Below are 27,093 nucleotides of genomic sequence, written 5' to 3' on the forward strand. Positions count from 1 at the left end.
TTATATTTAATGTCCGGAATTATTTAAAATTGTTGCATAGAGCTCTAGAACTTTTCAAGAGAGTATCAGAACTCTAAAAAAAATGTCACATTTTTAAATATGGTGTTCCAAGTTTACGCAAGTGAATTCTTCAGCCGTAAATACCGATGTCGTTGTATGCATGCCGTGACTGCGGCATACCATCGGTAAACAATCCGAAGAGTGGAAGCGACGATCGCGGGGGGCAACGACGGAGGCAACAATGGTCCTTTTTGCACGTGCGAGATCGCCTGCGGTGTTCAGGATCTCGCGTGTCCTTCATATCCAGGAAGTTGTTATGGATGCGCGATATCGGCCGTCTGAACCGGCCAGTCCATCAGAATGGTTCATCTATAATTACCGAGAATCACTTATCATAATAGCTAAAACGGGTGCTGCAAATTGCATAACACACGATGGCGAGTACATTCGGGCGGGAGACACGTTATTGACTTTAATTTCGTCGGGAAACGAATAATCGCATCGACAGAAAAGTATATTGGACGTATCGCGATAGGAAGTTTATAGTTAAGGTAATTGGCACATGTTATAGATTGTGTAGTATTGCGACAGGAAGGATGAGTGAAATCACGCTTCGTTTCTACGAAGAAAGAATTGCAGCACATATATTAATAATTATATAAAAAAAATATATACGTTCACACACACACACACACACACACATTCGCGCGCGAGCTAGGAAATCATGTCGTTAAGTAAAAAAAAGAAAAAGAAAAATTTGCACAGTAATTCTCGTTTCACCACAAAAGTGCGTTTGTATAAACCGTGCAGAGCCATCATTATTACGCTTGTAGCAGTAAAGACAAAATCTTAGAGCCACAATTGCAATTACTACTGTAACAAGAGTTTCGTGTTGCCGTTTCTTGCAGTCGCCGCGAAAGCTGCGGCTGTTAGCCGGAAAAAGGGACGAGCAGTGAGGAGGCAAAAAGGACGAGGGAGAGAGGAAAAAAGGAAATAAAAAGCACGCAAATGGTTTGCGCGCGCAGTATTAGATAACGGGATGGCGTTCGCTTTAAGATCGATGTTCCGCGAATGTATTCTAAAAACGATATTGCTTCCCTCGTCAGCGAGGCCCCGCCATTAATCACCCGTGCACGGCGCGCTCTTAATTGCCTGGGGCCCTCGACCTGCTTGCAGAACTACGACACTCTGAGCAAGGGCAAGAAGTCATGGAGCGTGCGGCTGGGTCTGTCACGGCAGCACCAGAGCCCGGATGACCCCGGCAAGGGTTGGGGCACCATAAGCGGCGGCAGCGTGATCTCCCGCCAGATGATCTACGGCGATCCGTGGCTGTACGGCACGGTGCGATCGTCGTCGTCGCGTTCCGGACACGACCCGCGGCCCTTCCTCACACCGCCGCCGCCGCCGGGCGCGCCGTTGCTCGTGGTATGTTCCTGCCCGGAGTTCCTCACCGGCACCGTCAGGAAACTCGGCAGCTGCCGCAAATGCGGCGGCCACCGGCTGGCCGGGGTGCCGTTCGGCGGTACTTGCCGTTTGCCGCCCTCCTCGAGGTCCAGGCCCAGTCTCGCTGGTAAGTGTCAGCCATGACATTGATGCATTCATTAAACGCAGGCTCACTTTAGATCGATTATATGTAATCTACACGGAGGAAATTTTGTAGTAAAAATTACGTTAAAATTGCATGGAAAAACAGTTGGCCCACGCATAAATCTGACTGTGCTAACCAAATTCAATAGTAAAATACTATATAAGTGGTTGCTGCAACCATCGTGCAATTGCTGAGTTACTGACGTCGCAGCAGTGATGATATCCATTTGCTTCAGCTAGAGTATATCCATGGTAAATGTCATCCTAACTGATTTTTGGTTGCCACAACAAGATTACATGCAACTACATTGATGTAGTTGATGTGCCAAATTAACTGAATCATATCAACCATACACATTATCACATTATCATATTATGAAAAAAAAAATGATTAATCTAATTAGAGCTATAGTTATTTTTCGCCTCAATTATATTTTTTTGCAGTAAAATAGTCGTAGTAACATGCATATAAGATTATTATCACACTAATATATTATAGTAAAAAAAATTTAGTTCAATTAAAAAAATAGTTTTTTCTTGACCATAATTTTTACTAATTATTTATCTATGTAATTATAATTACAAGTACCAAATATTTTGCTCAGTGCATCATACAAAAACAACTAGGATGATGCAACTACGTCGCTCATAGCTAAATATTTCTAATTATATGCATTATATCTTTTTTTCCATGCATATTTTGTTTTAGAATGTTTTCTGTAAAGCTGAACTATACTAAAGTTGTGGGATACATTATTAAAGAATTGCAATTTTTACTACAATATTGTTTCCGTTATAATCTCGGAATTTGTCAGGATCTTAGAACTTGAGATGGAATTCTACACTCGTGATTTTATTTTTGACGTCGAACGTCTTTTTATATATAGAATTATTTTCAAAATTTTTTACAGTGAAATCTCGCTCAAAATGACTGAAAAGTATTTTCACTCGAGGCGATAGTGAAAATAGTCCTGCTAGAAACCATGAGAGTGAACATTTCACTTAGATTAGAGTTCTCTGACTCCATATAAGTGAATGTTTCGACTGATTGGAGTGAACATGTTCCTCCGACAGTGGAATACATCAGATTCACTTTGCGTTTTGAGTAAGAATATTCATTTAACGAGAGTGAAGGATTCACTTTGAGAAAGTGAAAATTAACTCGAATTCAAATGACTTTACTTTCCGAAATTTCATTCCAAGAAATTTTGAAAGTCAGCTTGTTTTTCATTATCCATCTAAATGACGGCAAACACGAGTCCCTTACATTTTGAATTCCATGATAAGTTATAGATTGTCCGACGTACATTTTATTCCGATTGAGGTTGACGATATAGGAATGCGGACGAATTTATCGGCGCATTGTACGTCGATTTGCGCGATTCGTGTTTGAAATCGACGAGCGAGGGTGGGATGAGCTCGTGTTCGCCAATGATGTTCATGCTCTAATTGCGAGCTCTTCGTATTAGAGATTTTCTCCTCGTTCGCGTTCGAGATCGCGTGCATGCGCCGAAGCGCAGAAAGTTCGTAGCCACGGGGCTGGATAGTGGATTTTTACGCGGCGATGAGATGCTCTCGTTTAGTTTGCATTTAAATCGTTTCTCACCGCTTTAAGGCTGGATCGCCGCTCTTTGCGTTCGCTCGTAGTCGTTCGCGCACCGTAAAATGACGTTACGCGAATCCCTCGGATGAAACGTTAGAAACGTGGAGTTAGCGATGCTTCGACGCTAGATCTAGCGATGCTAGCCAATTGATACTTTACACTCGGTTGGCTATCACGATGGCAATCGGATAGCTCGAGATCGTGCCCTCTTTTTGTATTAAGCTATTGCCGGTGTATGGAAGGTAAACTATCCATTATATGATTATGTTCAATTTTCTTCTTTATCTAATGGAAGTATCAATCTATCTAATGGAAAGTAGAACCTATACACTTAACGCTTATATTATCTTTTTATTCCAAATTTGGGGATTTTTATATTCTAATAAAATGAGATAGACTCCGAGAAAATATCCTAAGAGACAAATTCGCGAATTGCGATAAAGATGAGTGAGAAGAGAAGAAATGCAGATCATACTTCGATTCCAACATAAACATCGCGCTCGTAAACTGCTTCGCGATCCACGGACAGCAATTGAGATCGAGCGGAAATCTTAGCTTCCGCGTTGGAAATTTAGCGTTGCCTCAGTAAATCGAGTGGACGGGAGGGGTGAGGTGGTTTCTCATGAGTACAAGACTCGTAAACTTATTCGTTAGGTGTGTTGAGGGCCTCGATCGACGATCCTTACGATCAGATGCGACGGAACCGGCTGGTGGAGCCGAGATCGCGAGCGCGCAGCATCTCGCCGCACCGGTCGTCGTCGCAGCGCGACTCTCGGAGTCAGAGCGTGATCGCACGTGCTGCGAAGGAGCGGAAGAGCACGGGCGAAGGCACCACGTCGTCCGCGAGGTCCGAATGGTTCGACAAGGAGCCAAGCACGGCGAGCTACGATGAGACCGCCGCGACGGCCAACGTGCGCAAATCCCGACCCGGTTTCGCCGTCGGTGCATCTTCGGACGATTGGAAACTGAGAGACGAAAGCACCGGGACGGAGAGCCACCCGCGGATTCACTCCAACGCGACGACGTCCGCGAGGCTGGCGCGTGTCTCAAAAAAGCCGACGAGGGACACGAGGAAGCAGTGGCTGGACGCCGGTGGTCAACAAACGTCTGAGGTGACGAGCAGTCAACGGCGGAGCAACCAGGACGAGTGGAAGGACGCGACGACGACGTCGGTCGCGGACTCCCGCCGGAGTATCCTCGAGTGCGACGTGAATCCGTATCTGTTGTTGAAGAAGCAGAAGGACGAGGACGACTTGAGCGACGATCTGTCGGACAACGCTCTGGAACAGGACGACCTCCGTGCGCCGTCCAGTCTGTTCGACCCCTCCAAGGTGAAGTCCATCGAAAGGATACCCAACAGAAGCGCGGTTGCGGCGATCGGTGGCCAACGGATCCGCGTGTTCAACGAGCCGCGGGAGATTTCGGACGACGATGATATTGACGTGCCTCCGGTTACCAGGATCCCGATTCCGAAGGTCTCGCCGAAGAGACCGCCGAGGCGGCTGAAAGAAGCTCGGCAAACGCTCAAGAGTATCCTCAAGCGCGGCCGTGTGATCGAGAGCAAACGGAAGAACGTTCTGTTCAACGTGGACAACGTGATATTCGCGCCCGAGAAGCCGTCGGAGGCGACACGACTGTCTTGGAGCCGACTCGGCAGAATTGTTAATCGCGATTCCGTCAAGGAGCAGCGGAACAATAACGAACAGCAGGCGCAAGAACAGGAAGAGGAAGAGGAGGAAGAAGAGGAAGCGCCGATCGTGCCGCAGGAGCAGCAAGAGAAGCATAACTTCATCACGATTCCGAATATCAGGGACCCGAAGGTCGACCGGATCCGGTTGAAGGAGCCGAGGATCGTGCCGGAAGTGAAGCTCGCGCCACCTGGACCCGACAGGATCAAGATAGACAAGTTTGTGCCGTCCAGGAAGCCCGATCGACTCGCGTCCAAGAGGCAGGAGGACGGCGGAGTGGAGCAACGCGCGCGGGAATTGCGTTCGTCAACCGAGAACTCTCCGTCCTCTCCGAAGACCGACGTCGGCAGAAGACAGGAGAGGATATTGCCGGAAGAAGAGAAGAGAAGATCGTCGAAGGAAAGGATAGTCCGGCCTGAGGACGAGACCGAGTTGGAGATCGAGATCGAGGAGCTGAAGGACCGTCTGCCGTGCATCGCTGTCGATGAGAAGGACCTGATCTCGAAGTCTGAAGGTAAGGACCTACTGAGAAGTTCATTGTGAGATTCTTAAGGATGTATTGCCCATATAGTTCTTGCAAGAAGTCCCCGAAAGTTAGAAATATGTTGATATTAAAAAGATATAGTATTTTTATACAATTATCTTATTCTCTAAATTTCTTAGAGTGGAATCGCGCTGAAAAATGAGTGAGAGGTGGCAATAGTTCCACCTGAAGCGATAGTGAAAATACTGCCACTCGGAATCGTGAAAGTGAACGTTTCACTCGAGTTTGGAGTAGATCTCGACTCCATACGAGTAAATGTTTCAATCAGTTAGAGTGAATATATTCCTGTAACTATGAAATATATCAGATTCACTTTTTACTTTCGAGCAGAAATATTCACTCGACGATTCAGAATTAAGTATTGACTGTATGAGTGAAAAATCACTCGAATTCGAGTGACTCGGTAGTGGTGACTCTACTTTTCGAGTGAAATTTCGCTCGAAAATTTTTATCAATTACGCATCCTGATACTCCTCTTTCATGATAGGTAATCGATATTACGATGTTTCGTTTTTCCTCGCCGTTTTCATTACACGTAAGACGACATTAGCGTCAATCGTTTCGCTTTAACCTGGCCGAACGTGTAATCCATTTGCTTCCGTAATTAGCGTCGGATTGTAATAACGACATAACTCTGTTATTTCAGAGCCGCGTTGATAATTATCAATACGGCGGAATGAGAGTTAACGAGCAATTCGTCTATTGATAACTATAACCGGCTCGCCGTTCACCGCGTGGTGCAGCGATGCGATGCGATGCGATGCGCTTATGGTTGTCCGAGGGCTAATATCCCGCATGCGGAAATTGACGATCTGAAAATACAGTCGCTAGGCGTATCGCGAGCAAGGATCTGCGGCCCATCGGCAGCGCGGATCGATAATCTCGCGTCGGTTCATCAGCGCCTATCGTCCTCTTATCAGGCCGGGTATCATCGCCGCTTACGATCCTCCTCTCCCCTGGGCGATTATGCTAATACGCGTGATTAATGGGCCGTTGAGGTTGACGCGACTTATCGGGCCATCCTTGAACTTTCGGAAAAAGGTACGCGTTCAAGGATAACGACTCACGGAGCCAGCGCAGCTGGTCTCTTTTCCTCAACGGTGCACGGATTTGCAAGGATTTCGAGGATCGCGAGCGCGAAATGGATTGGATCGTTTCAAACGGAGTTGTTCCTCCTGGTAGATCGTGCTGGTCGCCTCGTTGTTCTCGTTGCAACAATTAAAGCTATTGCAAATATTTCGCACGTGGGCGATTCGACAGCGTCGCGCGAATGCGACAAGGCGCGGCTCAAATACGCGGGTAACTGTCCTTAAGGAGCTTATTCATCAGGTGTGTACTTTCAGGGCGCTTAACGGGTGTATTGTCAGTGGCGCGTCAAGGGAGCCACTCGTAAATTAACCATTTATCGGACGAAATTACGTTTTTATGTATTTATTTCGCTATTTAGTTGATAAAGGATGATAAAGTTAATTTGAAACTAATCTTGTGATACTATTTCGGGCTGTGTTTCATTCGGTCCAATGCTACTCAAAGCATAAAACAGTAGTTTGCTAGCCTATAATTGCACCATTGCACAAAAACAACAGCGAATAATATTCTTCCTCCTATGCCGCGTTTCCTAATGTGTAACGTTTATAACTGTAAGTTTTTGATCTGAACAATATTACTTTTTACACAAAGGCCGGTATTCATAGTAGGGCTCCTAAACATCTGAATAAATGATTATCCGGGTATCCGAGATCGGATCCGATCTGAGATTTCAAATCCGCGTAATGAGATACGATGAGATGCATGAGATAAATGAGATACGAACAATTGAAACATCGAATCCGGATCTAAATTCACGGCGGAGTCGACAGCGACATGTAATACAAGATTACGATTGCCGGGAGTTTGGATTTAAAACCAGTTTGGGTAAAAATATAAAACGCAAGGATATCGTAAGTAATATTGTAAATCTCTCTTGCTATTTGTCTTTGAGCTTGGCGCTGTTAGGCGTGTTAACGGTCGGAGAGATGAATAAATATTCTTTATTATTATTATTTATTAATGTTCCCCTCGGGGTTACATGGCGCTTTTTAAGGGAGCGTACTGGTTTTAAATCCAAACTCCCGGCAATCGTAATCTTGCATTACGTGTCGCTGTCGACTCCGCCGCGAATTTAGATCCGGATCCGATGTTTCAATTGTTCGTACCTCATTTATCTCATGCATCTCATCGTATTTCATTACGCGGATTTGAAGTGTCATATTTATCCGTTATTTGGATACCCGGATACCTGGGTAGTGTCAAATCCGTTTGAATATAGCAGCCCTAATTCATAGTCCGATCTTATATTTAAGATCATCTGAAGTACATCTTGAGTTAAGATGTCATAAACCAATCACAGAGCTGTATTCGCATCTTAAGACATTACTTAAGACGGTCTTGAAATAAGATTCGACTATGAACACCGGCCAAAGTTACGTACTGGAATAATAGTCATCCACATTGCTTCTACAATAATATGACAAAGTCGTACGTGTAAAGTTGCGATATTCACAATATTAAATTCCTCATATCCGGTGCAGACGAATCGCGTGAAACTCTAAGGCCGTTTTACAATACGTCGTATGTCGCTGTCGGACGTCGAGACGCAGTCGATGGGCCAATCAGGGGATTTGTTTTTCGAGACGAGTTCTTCTGATTGGACCATTGATTGCGTTCGACATTCGACTTCGACATACGATGTATTGTAGAACCGGCCTAACTACAAATGTTCAACTGCGACAAACATTACGTGAAATTTTTGCACAATTTTGAGTATTTCTCTTTCGGTCTAAGTGAATAAACTTCTTAACGACGATGACAAGAGGAGAAAGGTTAGCTGATCCTGGCGACCCTGAACCGTATCCTCGGACCGTTCGACTCGCTGAGAAGAGTCGCGGGGCATTCGAAAGTGTATAAGGTCAGGGCTGACCGGCGTCAGGCCGGCGTCAGGCTGACAAATGATCCTGACTACTTAATCCGAAGGCACATTCCGCTCTAAGCGGCAGTTACATATTTCCAAAACATAAACGCTACACCTCTCGCAGATCTAGATGTGCACAAAGGAACACTCGGATCGTCTCTCGAGCGCGCGGCCCACCACGTCGAAGATCGGCGGGGACTCGCTGTGGTCGCTCGTAAAACTCGCGTTCATCTGTTTTTAGCGGCACCCGCAGCGGGTAGCGATAAATTAGAGACCATGTTTTTTCCACGGAGACAGAACCGCGAAGCTCTCGGTGCTTTCTAACGTTTATTCAGCTTATACGAAAGTCGCAAAAACCTGCTCTATAAATTATCTCGAAGTCACTCGAGTCAGATTTTCTCACTTGCGGTAGGGGCGCGCGTGGGAGATTGAATTTCATTCGCGGATTTTCCTCGATCTTCCACGTCAGCTGTCCACCTTAATTAGATCCTCTCGGGAAGGAGCTCAGAACCGAGCAAGGTTCGCAAGGATCTGCAAATTGAGTCCATAGCGTCGCGCTCGCGATAAGACGTGACGGGAAAGTCGCGGGAAATTAACCGGGATGATTGGCCATAAGATCAAATCCATCGACGGATTTGTTCGACTCGTCCTGACGCTGTGATCTCGAGTGGACAAAAAAGGTGCGAACGAGTGTTACGTCAGTCCGTCTTGCTAACAGAGGACGCGCGCGTTGTGCGTCAACAATCGCGTCTCCGCGCACGTCGTATTAATTGGGCGCGATTAATTGATATTCCGCGCGCGGCCACCGTCGTGGATCGTCAGTTACGTTCTCGCTTGTACTACTGTTAATAGTAGCACTCATAGTAGCAGAGGCAGCCGCGCGGCAACTAGATGCCGGATGTTACGGTGCTGCAACAGCATTGCTAAGTATTCAGGATGTTGTATCGCCGGTGTGTCTATAATGTCCGATGCCGACGCGGCATTTTTCGGGTATCTCGACGTGTTTACTCGCGATACGTCGAGCGATCGAGGTGACTTAGCATGTAGCTCATCCGTTATGCCTCAATAATCGAGCACGGCGATAAAGTTCGCTGCAAGCCGGCTGCTGCCGGTCTCGTGGAGACGTCGAGGATCGTTTCTAGGTGCGTGCATACGCAATGAAATTGCAACTTTGCGACTGACATAAGCCAACGCTGAATCTGACGCATCAAGGGTCCCAGGCAGCGCAGTCTAGTAGATGATGTCTTCAAAACGTCCAGAAGACATCCTATTTTTTTTTCTATTTTCTTTCAGATGTCTTTGGGACGTCTTTAAGATTTCTGGTTCCACCGCGGGATTGATAATGTCAGAAGCGAGAAAACGTCCACAATTCTGCGTGCCATTTTCAAATAAAAAAATATTTATATGAAAGAACATTTCTGATTGCTCTTTTGAGTGTACTTGCAAAACGTTCCGACAACTATCCTTTTCCCTTGACAGTCTATAAGTAGCCTTAAAATGAACACAATCTTCCTCTTTGACCTACCTTTCCTCATGATCTTGCCACGTTCATTTTACCGCTATTTATTAACTCGAGTCGACATCTTATTTCCGACCTCGATATTTCATTTAACGTCTACTTTGGTAATCTGAAATCTACTTCTTTTGATTGATATTCAAGCTCCTAGCTTCGCCAAGATTTTCTCTTTTAGAATCTGCAAGTGACATTTTGTACGTTTTTGCCATCTAGAAGCGCTAAGTAGGATATCAGTTCCTATGTGTATCACACGTACACTAATCCTTAAATTATACAGATTATACTGATATACAGATGTCAGAGAATTCAGCTCTAAAGTAGGACTAAAATTTCGATTCGGGAACGAATAGTTTTTGAAACATTTTACCGCTATGCTCAAGCGGTCTGAAATGTTCTTTTATTCAGATATCTTTTTATTTGGAAATGGCACGCAAGAATTCTCAGCGTGCCATTTCTCGTTTCTGACGTCACAATCCGACTTGGCCATGCCGAGTATATTCAGGACATCTTTTGATCAGTCAGTGCTGTCTGGGGCCTGTCTTCTGCCTGCAGTTCGCTGTGAGGTAATTAGGGCCGTTTACTTAAAGCGTCTCTTCTTGCCTCGCAATCGTCTTTCGCGAGGAACGGCGCGTGGTGGAACGACTAATCGATCGTACGTAATTCATTATGCTGCATTTTCGCAAGTTGCGTCCAGCACTATCCTTTTTCCAGTGCCGACGATTGGTATCAGGTGTGCGTTCATGCGAGCGGAAAATAAGAAGGCGGATGTAACGAGCGTGCAGCGGGAGGGAAATCCTCGGCGCATTGCCCGCGCGCGAGACGGACGCATCGTCGCGTTGCTCGCTCGCTCGCTCGCAGTTATCTAATATCGTCGTGTCGTCGCAGCGGTGCGTTTACAACCGGAAACACGGTCATCAGCGGAAGTCATCGTGGACGATTCTTTTTATATTGCATTACACGTTCGTATCGCCGCGGGCGTGAAGGTTCGTTCGCCGATGTATGGCGCCCGGGTCCGGCAAAGCGCGATTATCGGGAAGCGGCGTCGTGAGAGCTTCGTATTCCCACCAGGTTTCCCACAAATCAAACCTTTCGTTCTTTTTGCAAGAAGACACGACAAAACGCAACGATAATTCAAAAGTTACGTTTGCAGTCAATTATTTCACGATCGGTATTTTAATTTTAAATCTTTCTCTTTTAGTTTCTCTTTAATTTCTTTCTGTTTCTTACTTTTATTTTGCTTTAAGTTCTTTCCCTTTTTTAGTTTTCTTCTCTTTTAATTTTTTAAATTCCTTCCTTTTAATTTTTTAATTTTTTTTTCTTTTCATATGCGGTATTATCGGCTGCTATATTGTGCGACAGATATTGGATCGCGTGATAAATAATTTCGGAGTTTTTAGATATTTTTACGTCAGTTTGTGAAACAATATTTGCGTTTTGATTCATGATTTTTTGCCGTCCTTTAAACATGTTGTTTCATAAAATTACAACGACATCAAAACATAATCGTTTCATTTCACCTGAAAAAATTTGAAATTGTTTTTACTAGAAATATGCAAATCAAAGATTTTTTATGTTCAATCAAATCGAATAGATTTGATCGATCAGATTTTAATTCCGAATCGAATCGTTGAATGAATTTTTAATTAACATCATCATTGATTTAACATGAAAATAATGACTTCAGTATGAGAGAGATAACATTGATTATGTGATATCAATTCAATTTAAGGTAAGAGATATTTAATATATAGTAAATGTATGGAATACATGGAATGTATGGAATACAGTTCTAGTCTTAAAAGCTGCGCAACATATCGATCCGACAGTTGTCACTAAGAGTTTATATAGAAGCCATTATCTTCTTTTAATATTTTTGAAGAAAATCTTAATGTATAGCAAACTTTTCAAGTCGTGCTAATTCCCGTAAAGCTGGATGTCTTTAATAGTACTTCGTTAATACTAATGTGCGCGATCCATATTCAAATCTTTTTGATTCGAAATTTTCGAATTATTCGGATTCGAATCATAGGGATTCGAATTTGAATCGAATCGAATTTTACTTGATTCGATTCGATTCGAATAGTTCGCATATCTCTACTTATTACTTACGACCCAATGCATTTTGTCATCGACATTTGGTGCTCGAAATTCACAGTTGACACTGATATCGGGAGTGTTGCGGTATTCATGTCGAAAATCCGAGGACAGAATATCTCCATTCATTGCCCCGTACATCTACCTCCATTCTTCAATTGCGACGTTTTAATTAGCTGTTCCCGCGCAATCTACTTTCTAAGCTCAGGCACGAGCAAGCGCGACGAGATTCGAATTATAAAATCTAAACGCCGATTTCTTTTTCCCAAGCGCGAGCTCCCTTCTTTTCTTTCTCCTTTTTTTTTCTTTCATACCTGGCCAAGCGATCTTCGTGAGCGCGCGATGCGCGTCGTGCGGATTAAACACCATAGATTTCGCGCTCTGTATTGCGCGTATACGATAATTCAGGTAATGCAATAACTCAGTGACGATGATTTTACGCGAACGCGGGATATTGCTTTCGCCACGCTCTTTCCACTTTGGAAATTAACGGGGCCGATTCTCTCGTATGATTAAAACGAAGCAGATCGCGTCAGTTTTGAGTAGTATGTATGGAAATCGAGGTTTTCTCGCCGTCCGCGTCGGTTTCCTTATTGCCCGTTAACAATGTGTGCTTACACAACACGGAACTTAAAAGAAATTAACATCTAATATACGCAACCCGTTAAGAATGTTCCCCTTTTCGTCTTTTCTCTTTACTACGAAACTTGATTTTTCAGTGACGGCTCCACTATTCCATGATTCTGTCAATGTATATATCTCTAGAAGAAACAACTTCTCAATTCACCGATCGAGACAATATTAAAATCGCAATGGCTCGGTGTCTTTCCTCTTTAATTTAAAAATTTTAATTTTGAAATTTTTTGAGTTTTTCTATGATTTCCGCGATTTCACGATTCCGTGTACATATTTTTATAGGAAGCAAACAATTTCTTAATCCACCGATCGAGATGATACTAAAATCGAGACAGATCGATAATGTTCCCCTTTTGAAAATTTTAATATATTGAAATTGAATTTTCTCATGACAGTTTTGTCATTCCACGATTCTGCCAACATATTTTTGTAAGAAGCAAATAACTTCTCAATTCACCGAGATCGTGATAGGTCGGTTTTTATCCTTTTTACTATAAAAAATTTTTTTCCCATCAGAGTAATTTCAAAGATCGGCATGTATCAAGTAGTCTGTGGCGAAATGTCTTTGCGCGACTCGCGCGTCGTTGCGATTGCATCGTAGCTCGAGATCGAAATCTCACGGACCTGTGTCCAACATGCGTGCGATACAGCGCTCGGGCATGAGAACGAGACGAAAGGGGGAGAACGCTTGAGAAAAATGCCCGACGAGCGAACGGAAGGTCCTCGAAAGGAGTTATCGATCACGCGTGAACGCCGAGCGCGCCAGCCACGTGCTGCGCACCTGTAATAGACATGCACCTGAGTGTGCTTCGGCCGGGAACCTTGACTCTTTCGCGCCGTTGTTTACCCACGGCATTCATAAATCATCGCATCGTTCGCGGTCCAGAGCTGTGTAATTATGCTTTTTAGAGATCTCTCTCTCTCTCACGTTTTCGCTCCTTCGCGAATGGCGTTCGCGTTCAGTACTCGATATAAACCTTTTTCGCGCCGCGGCGATTCACGGGCATCCCGTGCTCGCTCGTTTTGCGCCCAGTTGGCATAAATTCTCTCGTGAACGAGGGACCTGGTCCGTCGGAACACTCGTCGTCCGGCTCGCGCCTTTCTTTCTTTCCTTCGCCGGTCGTGGAATCTTTAAGAACGAACGTTCCTCCTTTAGGCATGGGCGCACCTTTCTCCCTTTGTTTGTCGGTTTCTTTTTTCGCCGCGTTATATTGTTTACATTTCCTATGCACCATGCGTGATGCACTTTTTGCGAGCAAAACCTCGTTCGCGCGAGAGACAGAACGCTTGAAGCTTGCTGAGGGACTCGTGCGAACGTTGCCGCCCTTTTTTCAACGGCGAGATCCTTTGCGGAATTCGCAACATTGTGAATTACTCACTCGCTCACAGGAGATCGTTTGTGTAGTTCGGGGTTTTGCTTAGACAAGGATGAGAAGTATTTTGCATTCAATTATTGCGGAATCTGAATGTCGAAAAGTAGTTATGTAAGCGTCACCAACGAGAGCACTTGTTTCGCCGATTGAAAAGTCGACGGAATGTCAATTTCAATGTTTTACTGCAATCAACGATATTTCATTTATGTTACGATAAATTATAAGATATAATGAGTCGAAAACAAAATATAACAAAATATCCTTTTATGCAGTTGTGCACTGAGAGAACAGATGTCCGAAAAATAAAAAAAATACTTATTCAATGGGTATTAACAATATATTACTTAAGTTTGAATTTTGTTTAATTAGAATAAACAATTGCTTCCATGAAAAGCAACGATTTTAGGAAAACATATATTTTCATATATACTGAGAGAAAAATATAGAGTCTTTCGACGTCAACTATACTTTTTTGTGATTTTAACCAGAAAAATAATTAGAAGAACTATCTTTCTAATAACCCTTACTAAAACGATGGTTCTTCTAATTATTTTTGTGGTTAAAATCACGAAAGCGTATAGTTGACGCCAAAGGCAACTTTATTTTCCTCTCAGTGTATATTTGAAAGAAATTTTTTTCTCTGTTTAAAAGTATGTATGTACAATATTAATATGTTAATATGTTAGTAATACTCATTGAGTGAACCTTTCTTATATTTAAAATATTCTTTTTATATATGTGTATATATATACACATATATTTATATTTTATTTTACCTCTCAGTGTGTTTGTAACATTTGTGTCAATTTGATTCCGCGTTAGAGTAGCTGTGGCTCATCACAATTACATTTGCGCGAAAGAAAAGCCATTAAGTACCGCGACTCGACGCTCAGCCTCGCAAGGCCCAATGGCTCGTCCTCTCGTGCGTGCGCGAAGTCGATTCAAGTCATAAACTCATAAACGAGGCGGATCGTTAATTCGCGCAATCGCGCTTCTGCGGCCACGATAATCGCGCGCCTCTCAGAAATTCCTGACGGCCGCGTAAAGTGGAGCAGCCGTGGAAAAACCGTTGAATTTTCTCGCGGCTGTGAAATTCCGAGCTCGCGAGCCGCCATAGATTCGACTGCACTTTCACCAATCGTTAGGGACGCCGTGTGTCGGGGCAATCGAGAGGCCTCGATGATGCTTTGGCATCGACTTGGCACGAGAACCGGCATTTTTGATCGCGCGACAAACGAAGCGCGAGCGAAACGCGCATTATAAGACACCGCGGCGTATCCCTCGCTCCTTTCCAGTTAAGCGCAGATAATACTCGACAATTTGTCGAAGGAACTTTTTCAATGAAACCATAATTGCAGGGGTTTTCGATTCAGCGCGGCTGAAACGACCGTAGAAAGTGAAACTCCGCTTCGGCGGAGTTATATTTTGCAAAGTGCAACTTTTAGCACGATACACGTGCAACGGATATGCGATGGCTGGCGATTTAATTCGAATTATTTAAGATAATCGACGCCATAAGCGTAATTAACCTCATTTAAATTTCTCGCTTTTACCAGGATGTAACGGGATTGTATTAGCACAAATAGCGAATTAAGTGAGTTCCTTGTGCGAGTTGCAGTTCGTAGTGTAGTGTGCGCCATTATGAAGCGATACCCTCATAAATTTACAGTGGAATCCCTGTGTGCATTGGCTTTCTCGCGCCCAGTTAAATTTTGATATCGAATCCGGTCTCGCGGAGCTGCGCTCGTCTTCTCACGTACCCTCTTCACGGGTATTCGATTCCACACCTCGCATCTGCGGTTTTCCTTCCGGGCATTTCAACGTTGCCGCAGACGCCGCTCGAATTCATGGGCCCGGCGGATATTCTTCTCTTGCACAAAGGGAAATGATACTTTCTTTTCGATTTCTACTCGAATAATAATTAATCTGATTTTGTAATTCCTAGAGATTATGCCATTAAGAGACCTTCCAGTCGTGTGACGGGAAATGTAAATTAAGTTTTTTTTTCGCTAACCGAGCGTCTGAGAATGCGAACGGAAACGTATGCGTGTTTTTCTATTTCTCGATGTACGTGTTTGACATTCGTAAGTCATATTATAAGCACGCGTATCAAGCGTGCGTGTGATCCGCATGATGTACTACATTTCGCAAAAACATTTCGCGCAGTCTACAAACTATTAGCACAGTCTCTACATTGTCGTACGATTTCTTGATCCTCCCGCGTATGCACCGTGTGCCCATATCTGAGAAAGAAGAAACGTAACAACGCAAGGTTCCGTCCTGAATTCTGTCGTGAATTTATAGATCGTTCAAAGTGGACTGCAGTATTGCATATTGCATACGTGCAGGTCGGGGACGTAATAATCTGAAAGGAAGAAACTTGGCGTCGCGCGCGGCAAGGTTAACGTTCCGCATCGTCGTATTAGTTACTCGTATGATTTACTGGTTGATTTCCTGCTGGCCGTAGAAAACACGAGGAAATCCCTATTGACGCGAAGCCAAAGCGACCGGTCGTTCAGCCGGCCGGAGGTCTCGGCCGGCGACGTGCTGTTCTCGGACACGATGCGCCTCAGCTTATGCAAGAAGATCAAGGAGCCCTCTTCCGTCTATACTACGCCCATATGCGGAGTCACGCGCGAGGACGTCGACGAGGAAGGCCCGAGGAAGGACGAGGCAGGGGAGACCGAGGAAGAAGAAGAAGAGGCAGGCGTCACCGGTGGACTCAAGGGATCCGAGCGCGAGGTCGAGGCGAGCGAGAACGTTAAGAGCAACCCTGAGAAGAACGCCGACAACGTCGAGAAAGAGGCGGAGCCGCCACCGCCGGACGCGCGCAGCGATATTTCCGATAGCAACGAGCACTTCCGCACAATGAGACCCACGAGCTGGTCCCCGCCGCCAGGTAGGCAACGCCATCGCTTCAAGATCAGCGACTCCGCCGTGGTGGATCTGGACGAGACTGCCAACTCGATCAGGGACCACCGCAGGACAATTTCTTCTGCGTCGACCGCCTCGTGGAACTCGAGCAGCTCGTACGGCTCGTCGAAGATCGAGATTGGCTCTCCTGAGAGTAACGTCTGCAAGATCACGGTGAGCCCGCTCTCGTCGCCGCTCGTCCATCGTTTGCAGATTGGGCCGGATTCCGGGTCGAGAGGGTCCAGAAGGACTTCTATTCTGATCAACGGTGATCAGAGTCCCACGAATGTGGAGCAATCGACGCAACCCGGCAACAAGGTGACCATCAGCGTCGGCGGCGAGGACAGCGTGTGCAATCCGACGGTGATCTCCGTGAACTCGGAGAATCCGCCGAAGATTCAGAGCTCCGTCGAGAATCGGACTCTGGTGATACTGGAGAATTATAGGTCGAACATCGTGGTGGAGTCGGCTGAGAACTCGCGCTCCAAGTCGGTCGCGAAGGATAATCACGTTGTCGAGGATGAATTCGAGGTGAACTCGAAGACGAGCGACGAATCACCTTCGACACCCAGCGAAGAGACCTTGCCATGTCACACGGAGCAGTTATCTTCGACGAATTTCGAGAAACAGAAGAGATTGAGTGTTGAAATCAAAGCGACGAACACCAGTCAGTCGTCAAGGTCACTGTACGCGGCCGAAGAGAGAACGTCGCGGACAGAGTCCAAGACGCGACTCAAGGATGTTGAGAATACCTCCAAGCTGTCCGGTTTGTCGAAGGAAGCCCTTATTTCCAAGCTGCTCGAGGACTCCTTGCGGAAAGCTCGTGAGAACGGCGAGATCCTCGACGAGGATAGCGGCGAGGCGATTTTGAAAATCTTGAAACAAAGCCTGTTGAAGAGCAAAGAGTACGAGAGCTCCGAGTCCACTGTTGAGGCCAACTATTCGAGGTCGTCCAGCTCGGACGGTGACTTCATCTCGACGAATCTCTTCCTCGAGGAGAATCCCTACGAGGTGATCAAGGAGCCCATCTACGAGGAGATACCGGACGAGCCGCCGCCGTTGCCACTGAGCCCGCCGCCCACGGAGGATTATATCAAGGATAGGATCTACTTCGGCGACGTCGATTACTACAAGAAGGTCGCGCCGGGTCAGTTCCTCAGCCCATATCTGTCCGAGGAGGTCTTCAAGAAGTCTAACTCGGAGGATCTGGCCGAGACTTACTTGTCGAAGAGTCCTGAGGACTTCTTTAAGAAAATGTCGACGTCACCCGACGACGAGAATATCTCTACTAAGTTTGAGCTACTGAACTTCCTGATGGACTCCAAGGATCGAACGCGTCCCACGGAGGAGGACGAGGATGACGATGACGACGAGGAGGATGACGCTGAGAGAGACTTGGAAGCTCTCTATGAGCAGAAAGAGACTAGCCTGGGCGATCTCAGCTCCAAAAGCTCGCAGATCTCCAACGTTTCCGACAGCAGCGAGGAGTGCAACATCATCTTGACCAGTTCACCGGAAACATTGAAGGTGAGTTTCTCATGTAACAGATCGATTCTTTTTCGGGATACTTTTGCATTTTGAAATTGCAGAAACGCGCGCTGATCGATACATGTGGGACTCTGAAGACTATAATTATTTTACAAATAATTTTAATTAAAGCTTGGCTTGTTTTGTTCATTTCCTTAAAGTCTCAGATTAGTATTGGAATGATTTTTATTGGAAGTGAAGATACAACTGAGAATTAAATGTTGAAAACAAAAGTCATATAATATGAATTCATTTTATTTGATGAAAAAGAAACATCCTATAAATAGAATATCGACCATTAGTGGGCTAATTATTGCGTCCCATCGCTTTTGCAGTCGAGAACAGTCGACATAGAGAGAACAGACAGCGGAGTTGGTTCGGAGAGCAGTCAAGCCAGCAGCACACGCGGTGTCGCGAGGCGGTGGAGGACGGGCAACGTCTCCTCGGGTCCGGGGAGCCTCCTTGGCAGCATACCGCAAGTGATCTCCGGTGCTACGAAGCTGTGCGAGGATTGCGAGCAACGGCTGGATCCTCTGATAACGGACAGGTAAGTTGCAGGATCGTTTGAGATATCGGCAAACGTTGAAACCGTTACGACATTTCGACGATGCGTTCCGGTGCTACCGCAATGCGAACAACCGTGTCTCAGTTGTCGCGGCCTCCATTGTCTTATGGAAAAAGTGTGCCGATAATTATTTAGGCCAATTTGGAGTCAGACGCAGGGTTTAAGTTGCGAAAGCTAATGTACCATAGAAAACATGTAAGATATAAGTTATAATCGCTTACAGCTTTTTCTGGTCGTATTTCATCTGAGTCTTTCTCTTTCTCTTGTGTTAATAATTATTTAACAGGCTTATTTAACGGGCCTTGAAAAAGCACGTTGTACCGTAATAATTTGTAAAGCTGGAATTATTTAAATAATTATTAATAAATTAATTATTTAAATAATGCTTAGAAGAGTGTACTTGAGAACGTGTTGGCGTGCGATTAACGGTCATGTTATTTTATCTCTCTCTCTTTCTCCTCTCTTCCTCGTTTTCACGAAACGAGAACATTACGTTACTTGACATGAACGACACCTTGATGAGCAATATTTCAACAGATACACAGCTCTCGCATTTTAGCGACTTGCGCTTTTTACGACGGCTATGTCGTCCCGTTCAGGTCGCCAGGCGCGCGCGCTCGTTTCCTGAAAACTCGTTTCGATGCGCCGCCGACGTCCTAAATCGTACGCTGTTATCATTTCTAACAGATAGCGCTCGATGATCCGAAGAGAGGATATAACGGTCCCCGGAGTCCTCTCGCCGGAACGTGTCTTCCACGACCGTGGCGGCCGAGTTTCGACCGTGAGAGTTTCGGCTTCGCCGTAAGTTCCGCGCACGCAGGATTCCTCGCCTGACTCGTTTCCGAGCGATAAACTTTTCCGCGAAACGTCGCTCCGCTCTTTGGTCTTCCAGGTGGCAATGTCCCCGTAGCGAGGAACGAATGCCGTTCGGTTACGGTTACCAGCGGATCCTCTGATCTATCGTCGCACAATCCGTGTCGGTCCGCGCTCTTTCCACGGGAGATCTTTCCACGCGAACGCTTTCCGCCGAATTGAACACGTCGGTTCTCCCGCGTCTCGAGAGTCCGCGCGCTCATCTCGCTGGAAAGTCCCGCTTAATTGGATTTTCCTGTCAATGCGGTTCTCCCGGGTATCTATATCGAGCGGGGAGTTCATTAAGATGCAAAATGCATCTAGAATTCGCACCTTGGAGCTGCCGCGCGCGACTAGATTACGCGGCGGGCGTGCATTACGAGACAGACCGGGCCACACTTTCTCCCGCTATCGATTTTATTTAGTCGAGAGCGAAAGTGTCGTTATCGGAGAGCGCAGTTGACGCTCAATGAATGGGTAATATGCAATATGCCCGCGTCTGGCTGGCGTTGCGACAGCTACTTTCATCTGGAATCCATGGATTATACGAACAAATTCGTAATGTCGCGCGAGTGTAATCGCTAGCTGGTAATTTCACGCATTCGCGCGAATCATTTTCGTTCGATATCGATCCAATTCACTTCGTAATGCGCACGATATTCGCGATCAGGCCTGTATTACCGCTCAAATATCTCCATTTTCGTCGTATCTCTTGCAGCGGCGTGGTTTACGCGCCTTTCGTATGCAGGAAGTGTTCGAAGAAGCGCGCGGAGCGTAAGGAGATCATCACGGAGATCGTGGAGACCGAGCAGAAGTACGGCAGAGATCTGCAGATCATACTCGAGGAGTTCCACCGGCCGATGTTGCGAGCGGGCCTTCTCACGTCGGAACAACTATCGGCGATCTTTCTCAACGTCGAGGAGCTGCTTGAGCACAATCTCGTTTTGGCCGAGAAGCTGAAGGACAGCGTAGAGATCGCTCAGGTGAGAAAAAACTGTGCACGCGCGCGTGGAATATTTCTTCTTCTGATTTCTCTTGAAAATCACTCGGCTGATGAATACATTGTTTCTACGGAATGTAATATCGTCTCTTTGATCGTGCAGGTATCCGGGGACGAGGATCTTCTGACGGTGGACGTGGGCAAGATTTTCCTCGAATCGGAGAGAATGCTGCACGCCTTCGAGAGCTACTGCACGCGCCAAGGTGGCGCCAGTTTGCTGTTGCAAAACTTGGAGAAAGAGAAGGAGCTCCTCCGCATCTTCCTCAGGGTCTCTCAAATGGAGAACACGGTCCTGCGAAGGATGAACCTGAACTCTTTTTTAATGGTAACGTTTGATAATCCTTCGATTCTAGTTTATCGATGTCGTTAGGGAGAGTGAAAGTATCTTCACAAGTTCACTTGTTACTTATCAATCATCTTTTTTAGGTTCCTGTCCAAAGAGTTACAAAGTATCCGTTGCTACTGGCACGTTTGCTCAAAGCAACACCTTCCGTTCGACCGGACATTCAAGAGGCGAAGAAAAGACTCAAGCAGGCTCAAACCAACATCGAGTTGCACTTGGAACACATGAATGCTGTAAGCAAATTGCACTTTTTTATTATTATTATAACGCGCTTATTTCGCGAAGATAAACGTGAATCTCTAATAGGAAGCGAAGGACGTTACGTCGACGAAATTGTGGAGGAGAATATCGATCATCCAAAACGGTAGACGGTCCATCGGCGAACAGGATATGGTGAACATCAAGCTAAGAAAGGTAATTCAAACAGCGAACTCCTTTGTCGGGCTGTCCTTTGTATTCTCGATCCTTGAATACGGCTGACGAGATATCATCGTTAACATAATATTTATGCTAGATGGCCGTCGAGATTCTGGAATGGGCTCACGAGGAGGCCAGGTTTGTTCTCGAAGGCCGCCTTCTGGTGGCGCAGCCGACTGACAATAATTGGAGGCGCGGTCGAACTGTCAAACTCGCGCCCGTCACTGCCATGCTTGTTACTAACGGCAAGGTAAAATCTTACGCAATATCGAGCGACGTTGTTGCAATGCTGCATGCTCGACGAATGTGATAACTATTTTCTTTCAGCCGAATGCCGAGTATCTCGAATTTAACGACGACTCGCTCTTCCCGAAGCACATAGGCATTAAAGAAGCGACTCTGCTCTTGGTTAAAGAGAAACTTGGGCGATATTCCTTATTACGAGTAAGTCATGTATCTTATTTATAATTATTGCAATATCGTCGAACATTAATCACGAGAAGATTTCTACATATTTTATTACCATATCGTTTCAGGAGCCGTTGTATCTCGACAAGTGCATAGTATGCTGTGAAACGGATCTCGAAGATTATTTCGAGATACAGGAATTGTCTTCCAAGGAGACGTTTATATTTAAGGTAATTATGCGCGTTAGATATCTGTTTCGAGACGCGGATGAAAGTATCGGTATTTAACTGTCATAAACGGCAAAAAAGATCAGCGTTAGAGGGAAAAAGATGCGATTTCTGAAGAAAAATAATTCCCTCTTCTCATATAGGCGGAGGACGGCGTGAGAACGAAAAGATGGTGCAGAACGTTGCAGGCTCACGCACAGTCCCTTGGTGCTTGGCGCAAACGTCGAGGAGCACTTCCCAACATCATGATCTGCGGCGTGGCGAGGAATTAACGAAGACTTAGACGTAGTTAGGCGTATACGCGACGTGCCTGGCGCGCTTCCAATCGATATCGAAGATAATAGAAAAGGCTTTTCCTGCGTAAACGGCGCGAAAGATCCTAAGTGACCACACGAATTCGTGTGCATGATCTCCGGATGAATTAGTAATGATTTATTGGAGGAGAAGTACGCTGGACCAAAGGATTTCCTCGGCTCGCTTGACGCGTCCCCGTCGGCGCTGTCGACGAGCGACACGAAAGTCTAGTTCTTTACCGAATTCGAGGTAAACCACCTGTGTTCGGTTACAGTGCGTAGCAGAAACTCGAGTTTCCTACATCACTGTAATTAAGAATATTTGCAATGGCATGTGTGCAGGCTGCGAGCCGCACACACAACTTTCATCCGACATCCATCGATTCCTAAACGAATAACTCTAAGTACACATACATAATATATGTTTGCATATACGTATAGGATTATTTAAATACACGTATGATTATTATTCTTCAAAAAGAAACGAACACACGACGAGTAGCTGTGATATCGACCGGTGTGTTGTGAGTATCCGTTTTCTTTTCGCAGATTATTTTGCGCGCAGACGTTCCCGCCTCGTTGACCTTCCATCGTGCGCAAGTTTTCTTACCGCGCGTTGCGAGAACGAAAATAATAAGGTAGACTCTTCGTTAGATCCGAGGTAACAGGGTTCGCGGAGTATAGTAATGGACAGTTCATGTGAATTGAGGATAACAGGGTGCCGTGCTGCGTGTCGCGATTCTATGTACGCGATCGACGCGCGAGCGCTGAGAATTCGTAAAGCTAGGAATACTTATTCTCCTCTCCCTTCTGCAATTACTCTCCTTTAAAATGATTAACAGTATTTTTTACTTTACCACGCCTAACATTCGCAAACTACAAATTGTGTACATTGTACAATATTTCATTTAAGCGCTAAGCCATACGTGTATGTATATAAATGTATATTTACAGATGTCCTCACAACAGTTCTAACCGAAATTCATTGTAACGAATTAATTAATTTGCTCCACTACACAATTGCTGCGATTTAATAAAAGTGATGTAATGCGCGTTCGCGTTTGTGTTTTCAAGGTGTGTGAACCAGCGTGGATCTGGAACTCGTTCCTCTTCAAGTTTCCGTGTAGTCCTCGACAACGACATTTTTCGTATTGCATACCGGTACCACATGTCGACTCGAGCGATAGTTATACATTTTGAGTTCCGGATGCTTTTCGAGCAGATACTTGTAGGCAGTAGCTAGTCTATCGATATCCCCTACGGAGAGCTGCGTGGGCCTCATGGTCGGTTCCAGGTCGGACAATTTATACATCATCATACCCAATTCTTTGCGACAATACAACGGGAAGAGAGTTCTGTCGAAAAGAAAAAGAGAAAAGAAAGATTTTCGTTGATAATTTCATCTGTTGCTCTTACAGATAGATTACAATGTAAATGGACTCACTCAATGCATCTTATGCTGTATTTCTGTCTGAAACTGAACACGTGTCTTGTGATTTTCTCGAAAAATTTGAAGTCGTGTTGCGTGCGCGGTTTCACCAACGGCGTGAACGACACCACTCCCACGTCTACGTCCGGTTGCGGAATGAAGACGCTACCTGTGAATTGAACACAAGAAGCAGAGCATCAATGATAATTTTCTTTTCAGCGAAACGAATTTATGATCGCGAATTTGTCATGTGAATCGTAAGCATGCTTACCAGGTATAACAAAACGGAGCACCGGGAAGGTCCACGCTTGTGCCATTACCGACAGCCTGCACCGTTGATGGCTCGACTCTGGGGCAACTAGACGTTCCGCTACCTCCTTCTGAAACGTCAACGTCATCTTCGTTCGGCCAAACGCCCAGGCCTCTCGACGTTCAGCAATCGCGTGCAGCCATTCTATTATGAGGGGTGTCGACACGTTGAACGGTAAATTGCCTATGAGGAAGATGTTCGGAGATTTGTCGTCCCAGTTCATTTTCATCTCTTCTGGAAATAAGCTCTGCATGTGCGTTTTCCTGATATCATCGTATATTATATCCATCTTCCCGTTAACCATTTTGAACGAGTCCGCCAGCATATCCAAGGTTGGTTGAAATCTTTGATCTTTCTCCACGAGCATTATCTGCTTCGGTAGTTGTTTCATGATGGATCGAGTGAGTCCACCAGGGCCGGGACCAACTTCTAATACATGACTGTCGGCGAGATTCCCTGCTTTCTGTATAATCTTGTTGCATACGTTTTGGTCCAACAGGAAATTTTGAGACAAACGTTTCACGGCGTTCAATTTGTACATCTTTAATAGGTCTCTGATTGATGGGAGTGGCGGTAATCGTGGAGCGAGCATTTTCAAGCGTTTATCGTTGTACTTGATGAAGTAAGCACAGTTTATGAAATGGACTGCAGAACGCAGTCTTTTATAAAGAAATTATTGTTGTGTGAATTTACTATTAATATAAAGTATAAGCTTGCAAAAATGTGAAAATTGTCAACAATCAACTAGTTTCCATTTATTTTTTATCTTCACACACAAGCTTTATCTTCTACACAAGCTTCTACTTTATGCAACCTTCTCGATCGTTTTCTCAGGCTTCTCGAAATCATCCAGGAATTTTTCTTGCTTAAAAGTGTATATTGTATACGTGTAAATTCCTAGGGCTCCAAGTGCCAATGAAATTCCCATACGATTATTAGCTATGCGATATCCTTGTACTCTCTTAGCTCTTTTCAAATTCTCTTTCTCTAAACGTTTCATATAAACCACATCTGTAGACTTGAACCTTGAAACGTCTCTCAACAGGTCAACCTTTGGCATACTCTCACTCTGATCAAGTCTATTCTCTACAAACAAAGTAATTAATTCCACATGTATGCAAAAAGAACATAATATAAAATGTAAAACTTAGATCATTCACCAGAACCCATTTCCACACACCAGTTCCCTTGATTAATTATAAATGCCTGGTCCTTTTTTTCACAACCTGTAGTGTGTTTGCTTGTCAATACCTGTTAAACAGAAAATAATATATCTTAACATCATTTTTCTTATAATAGTGTTTATATCATATTCTAAGCTCACACAAATGTAGAGTGAGTTAGTGTATTTGAATCAAGTATTAGAAATATCTTTCCTATATATTACATCAGAAATTATCTAACTGACTCGCATTATAGTAAATTTGGATTATGTTAGAGTTAGGTTAGGTTTTATTGCGATTTTTCAAATCTAAAATATATAAAACATCACTCACAACGTAAATTACAATTTAATAACATTTGTAGCAAATCTTTCAACCAATTACAGGGGAATATAATATTATATTTTACTTAGGATATATGATAAATCTACTTTTGAAATTAATTTTTAGGTTAAGTTAGCTATAACTTTAATATTACTGACACATATATGGATATCGTATAACAATATTAGTTTATTAAACAACGTTCGATACTGAGGAATAATAATAAAATCTGCAATTACATACGATAAGTGCAATCGTTTGATTCACTTTGGATTGTCACAATTGTGAGTCTTCGCAATTTGTGGAGTTGTCTCGTTCTTAATATATATGTTATCAGAGAGAAGCCTAAGAAAGCGGTCACGCCGGTGTTTTGGCCGACTATGATTTTCACGACTGTTCGATACGCCACCTGCACACATTTTTTTATATGAAACTACGTTCCACTTACGTACATTTTCGCCGATAAAATTTTCATTTGGCTAGGCGCATTTTCGAGACGCCATCTAACAAAGTGCGCCTTTACTACGTTCGTTAGGTGCATTTTCGCGGTGGTAACGATACAATGCGCCTGGTTCGTGCCCGTTGTACTTCCGTATAATGATAGTAAGTTAGAAAAGGACAGACGTTCAATCGCTTGAAATGCTCGATCTTTTCGCGCCAAGCAGCATCCATGGATACACATCGATCCACATCGCTCTGTATTTCTTGCGTCTTTTATCCGTCGAAAGTGCGCCTCGCGCGTTAATAAGTCTCGGGAGTGTCGAGAATAGCGATGTGCGATCGCCGGGGCGTATCGTGAAGACGTCATTTGTAAGTAATCTTCTAGTTTCTCCTCGCGGTATATGCGGCCGGTGCTTGTCGCGACGTGTCGCGCCGACGTCCCTTACATTTGCTAATAACATCGACTCGACCAAGTAGCAATAGAATCGGGCGATTGTCGAATTTATTGAATAGAAATTAGAAATGCGATGACAATCAGAGAGAAAGAGAGAGAAATGCAATACCTAGGTAATGGCTCTAACGAAAACTTTAGGCTCAACAAAAGCTAGAGCATATTCTGAATCCTTGTTTACCAATAAAAGAGCCTTATCGTAATGTAACTTCTCAGCCAATCAGGTGGATTCTAAGCTTCTGTTAGAGACTTTTTTTATCGTTAAAAGAGAACTCAGAATACGGGCCTAGGTAAACAGACCGGCGTAACAGCTCGCTCGGTTGCCGACTGAGGGCGCGGGGGGGGGGAGGCGGGTAGGTAAGCACGCGTGCGCGAGCACGTGCTCGGGAGTCGCGCCACTACCCTACCAGCCGCCGAGGCGAGCACGTCGCGGGAGCCG

At 44.8% G+C, this 27,093-nt stretch overlaps 3 protein-coding genes across 6 annotated transcripts; 1 reads left to right on the plus strand and 2 right to left on the minus strand.

Annotated features, from left to right (window-relative positions):
• The first annotated feature begins 1,066 nt into the window (after window positions 1-1,066).
• LOC116844640 lies at window positions 1,067-23,592 on the plus strand. Its single transcript, XM_032816459.1, has 12 exons — window positions 1,067-1,570; window positions 3,845-5,392; window positions 16,459-18,431; window positions 18,767-18,978; window positions 20,567-20,831; window positions 20,952-21,173; window positions 21,275-21,424; window positions 21,498-21,605; window positions 21,706-21,858; window positions 21,936-22,052; window positions 22,145-22,246; window positions 22,387-23,592. Exons 1-12 carry the CDS (start codon window positions 1,072-1,074, stop codon window positions 22,513-22,515), a joined length of 5,478 nt encoding a protein of 1,825 aa, XP_032672350.1. The 5' UTR covers window positions 1,067-1,071; the 3' UTR covers window positions 22,516-23,592.
• LOC116844641 (mitochondrial dimethyladenosine transferase 1) lies at window positions 23,362-24,899 on the minus strand. The gene is made up of 3 exons (XM_032816460.1): window positions 24,237-24,899; window positions 23,981-24,134; window positions 23,362-23,891 (listed from the first exon to the last, which is right to left on the minus strand). The coding sequence occupies exons 1-3, from the start codon at window positions 24,865-24,867 to the stop codon at window positions 23,648-23,650; spliced, it is 1,029 nt and encodes a 342-aa protein (XP_032672351.1). The 5' UTR covers window positions 24,868-24,899; the 3' UTR covers window positions 23,362-23,647.
• Window positions 24,900-25,043: 144 nt separating this feature from the next.
• On the minus strand, window positions 25,044-26,166 carry LOC116844642 (cytochrome c oxidase assembly factor 3, mitochondrial). Of its 4 annotated transcripts, none has more exons than XM_032816461.1 (3): window positions 26,006-26,166; window positions 25,436-25,526; window positions 25,044-25,361 (listed from the first exon to the last, which is right to left on the minus strand). In XM_032816461.1, exons 2-3 carry the CDS (start codon window positions 25,443-25,445, stop codon window positions 25,081-25,083), a joined length of 291 nt encoding a protein of 96 aa, XP_032672352.1. In that variant the 5' UTR covers window positions 25,446-25,526; window positions 26,006-26,166; the 3' UTR covers window positions 25,044-25,080. The 4 variants fall into 4 exon arrangements, with proteins under 4 accessions (XP_032672352.1, XP_032672353.1, XP_032672354.1 ...); XM_032816462.1 differs by having other exon boundaries at window positions 26,030-26,165; XM_032816463.1 differs by having other exon boundaries at window positions 25,921-26,145.
• Between the last annotated feature and the right edge of the window lie 927 nt (window positions 26,167-27,093).

This window comes from Odontomachus brunneus, unplaced genomic scaffold (genome assembly GCF_010583005.1).
Source record: "Odontomachus brunneus isolate Ranch 3 - 2012 unplaced genomic scaffold, Obru_v1 Obru_scaffold_044, whole genome shotgun sequence".
NCBI classification, from domain to species: domain Eukaryota; kingdom Metazoa; phylum Arthropoda; class Insecta; order Hymenoptera; family Formicidae; genus Odontomachus; species Odontomachus brunneus.

Bases quoted from the DNA above. Each gene is read 5' to 3' on its own strand.
- LOC116844640 (XM_032816459.1), top strand. From the start codon at position 1,072: ATGTATTCTAAAAACGATATTGCTTCCCTCGTCAGCGAGGCCCCGCCA. The intron at 21,174-21,274 runs GTAACGTTTGAT...CATCTTTTTTAG, and splicing joins ACCTGAACTCTTTTTTAATG to GTTCCTGTCCAAAGAGTTAC. The intron at 21,859-21,935 runs GTAAAATCTTAC...ATTTTCTTTCAG, and splicing joins TGCTTGTTACTAACGGCAAG to CCGAATGCCGAGTATCTCGA.
- LOC116844641 (XM_032816460.1), bottom strand. From the start codon at position 24,867: ATGCTCGCTCCACGATTACCGCCACTCCCATCAATCAGAGACCTATTA. The intron at 24,135-24,236 runs GTAAGCATGCTT...TTCAATTCACAG, and splicing joins GCTCCGTTTTGTTATACCTG to GTAGCGTCTTCATTCCGCAA. The intron at 23,892-23,980 runs GTGAGTCCATTT...TCTTTTCGACAG, and splicing joins TACAGCATAAGATGCATTGA to AACTCTCTTCCCGTTGTATT.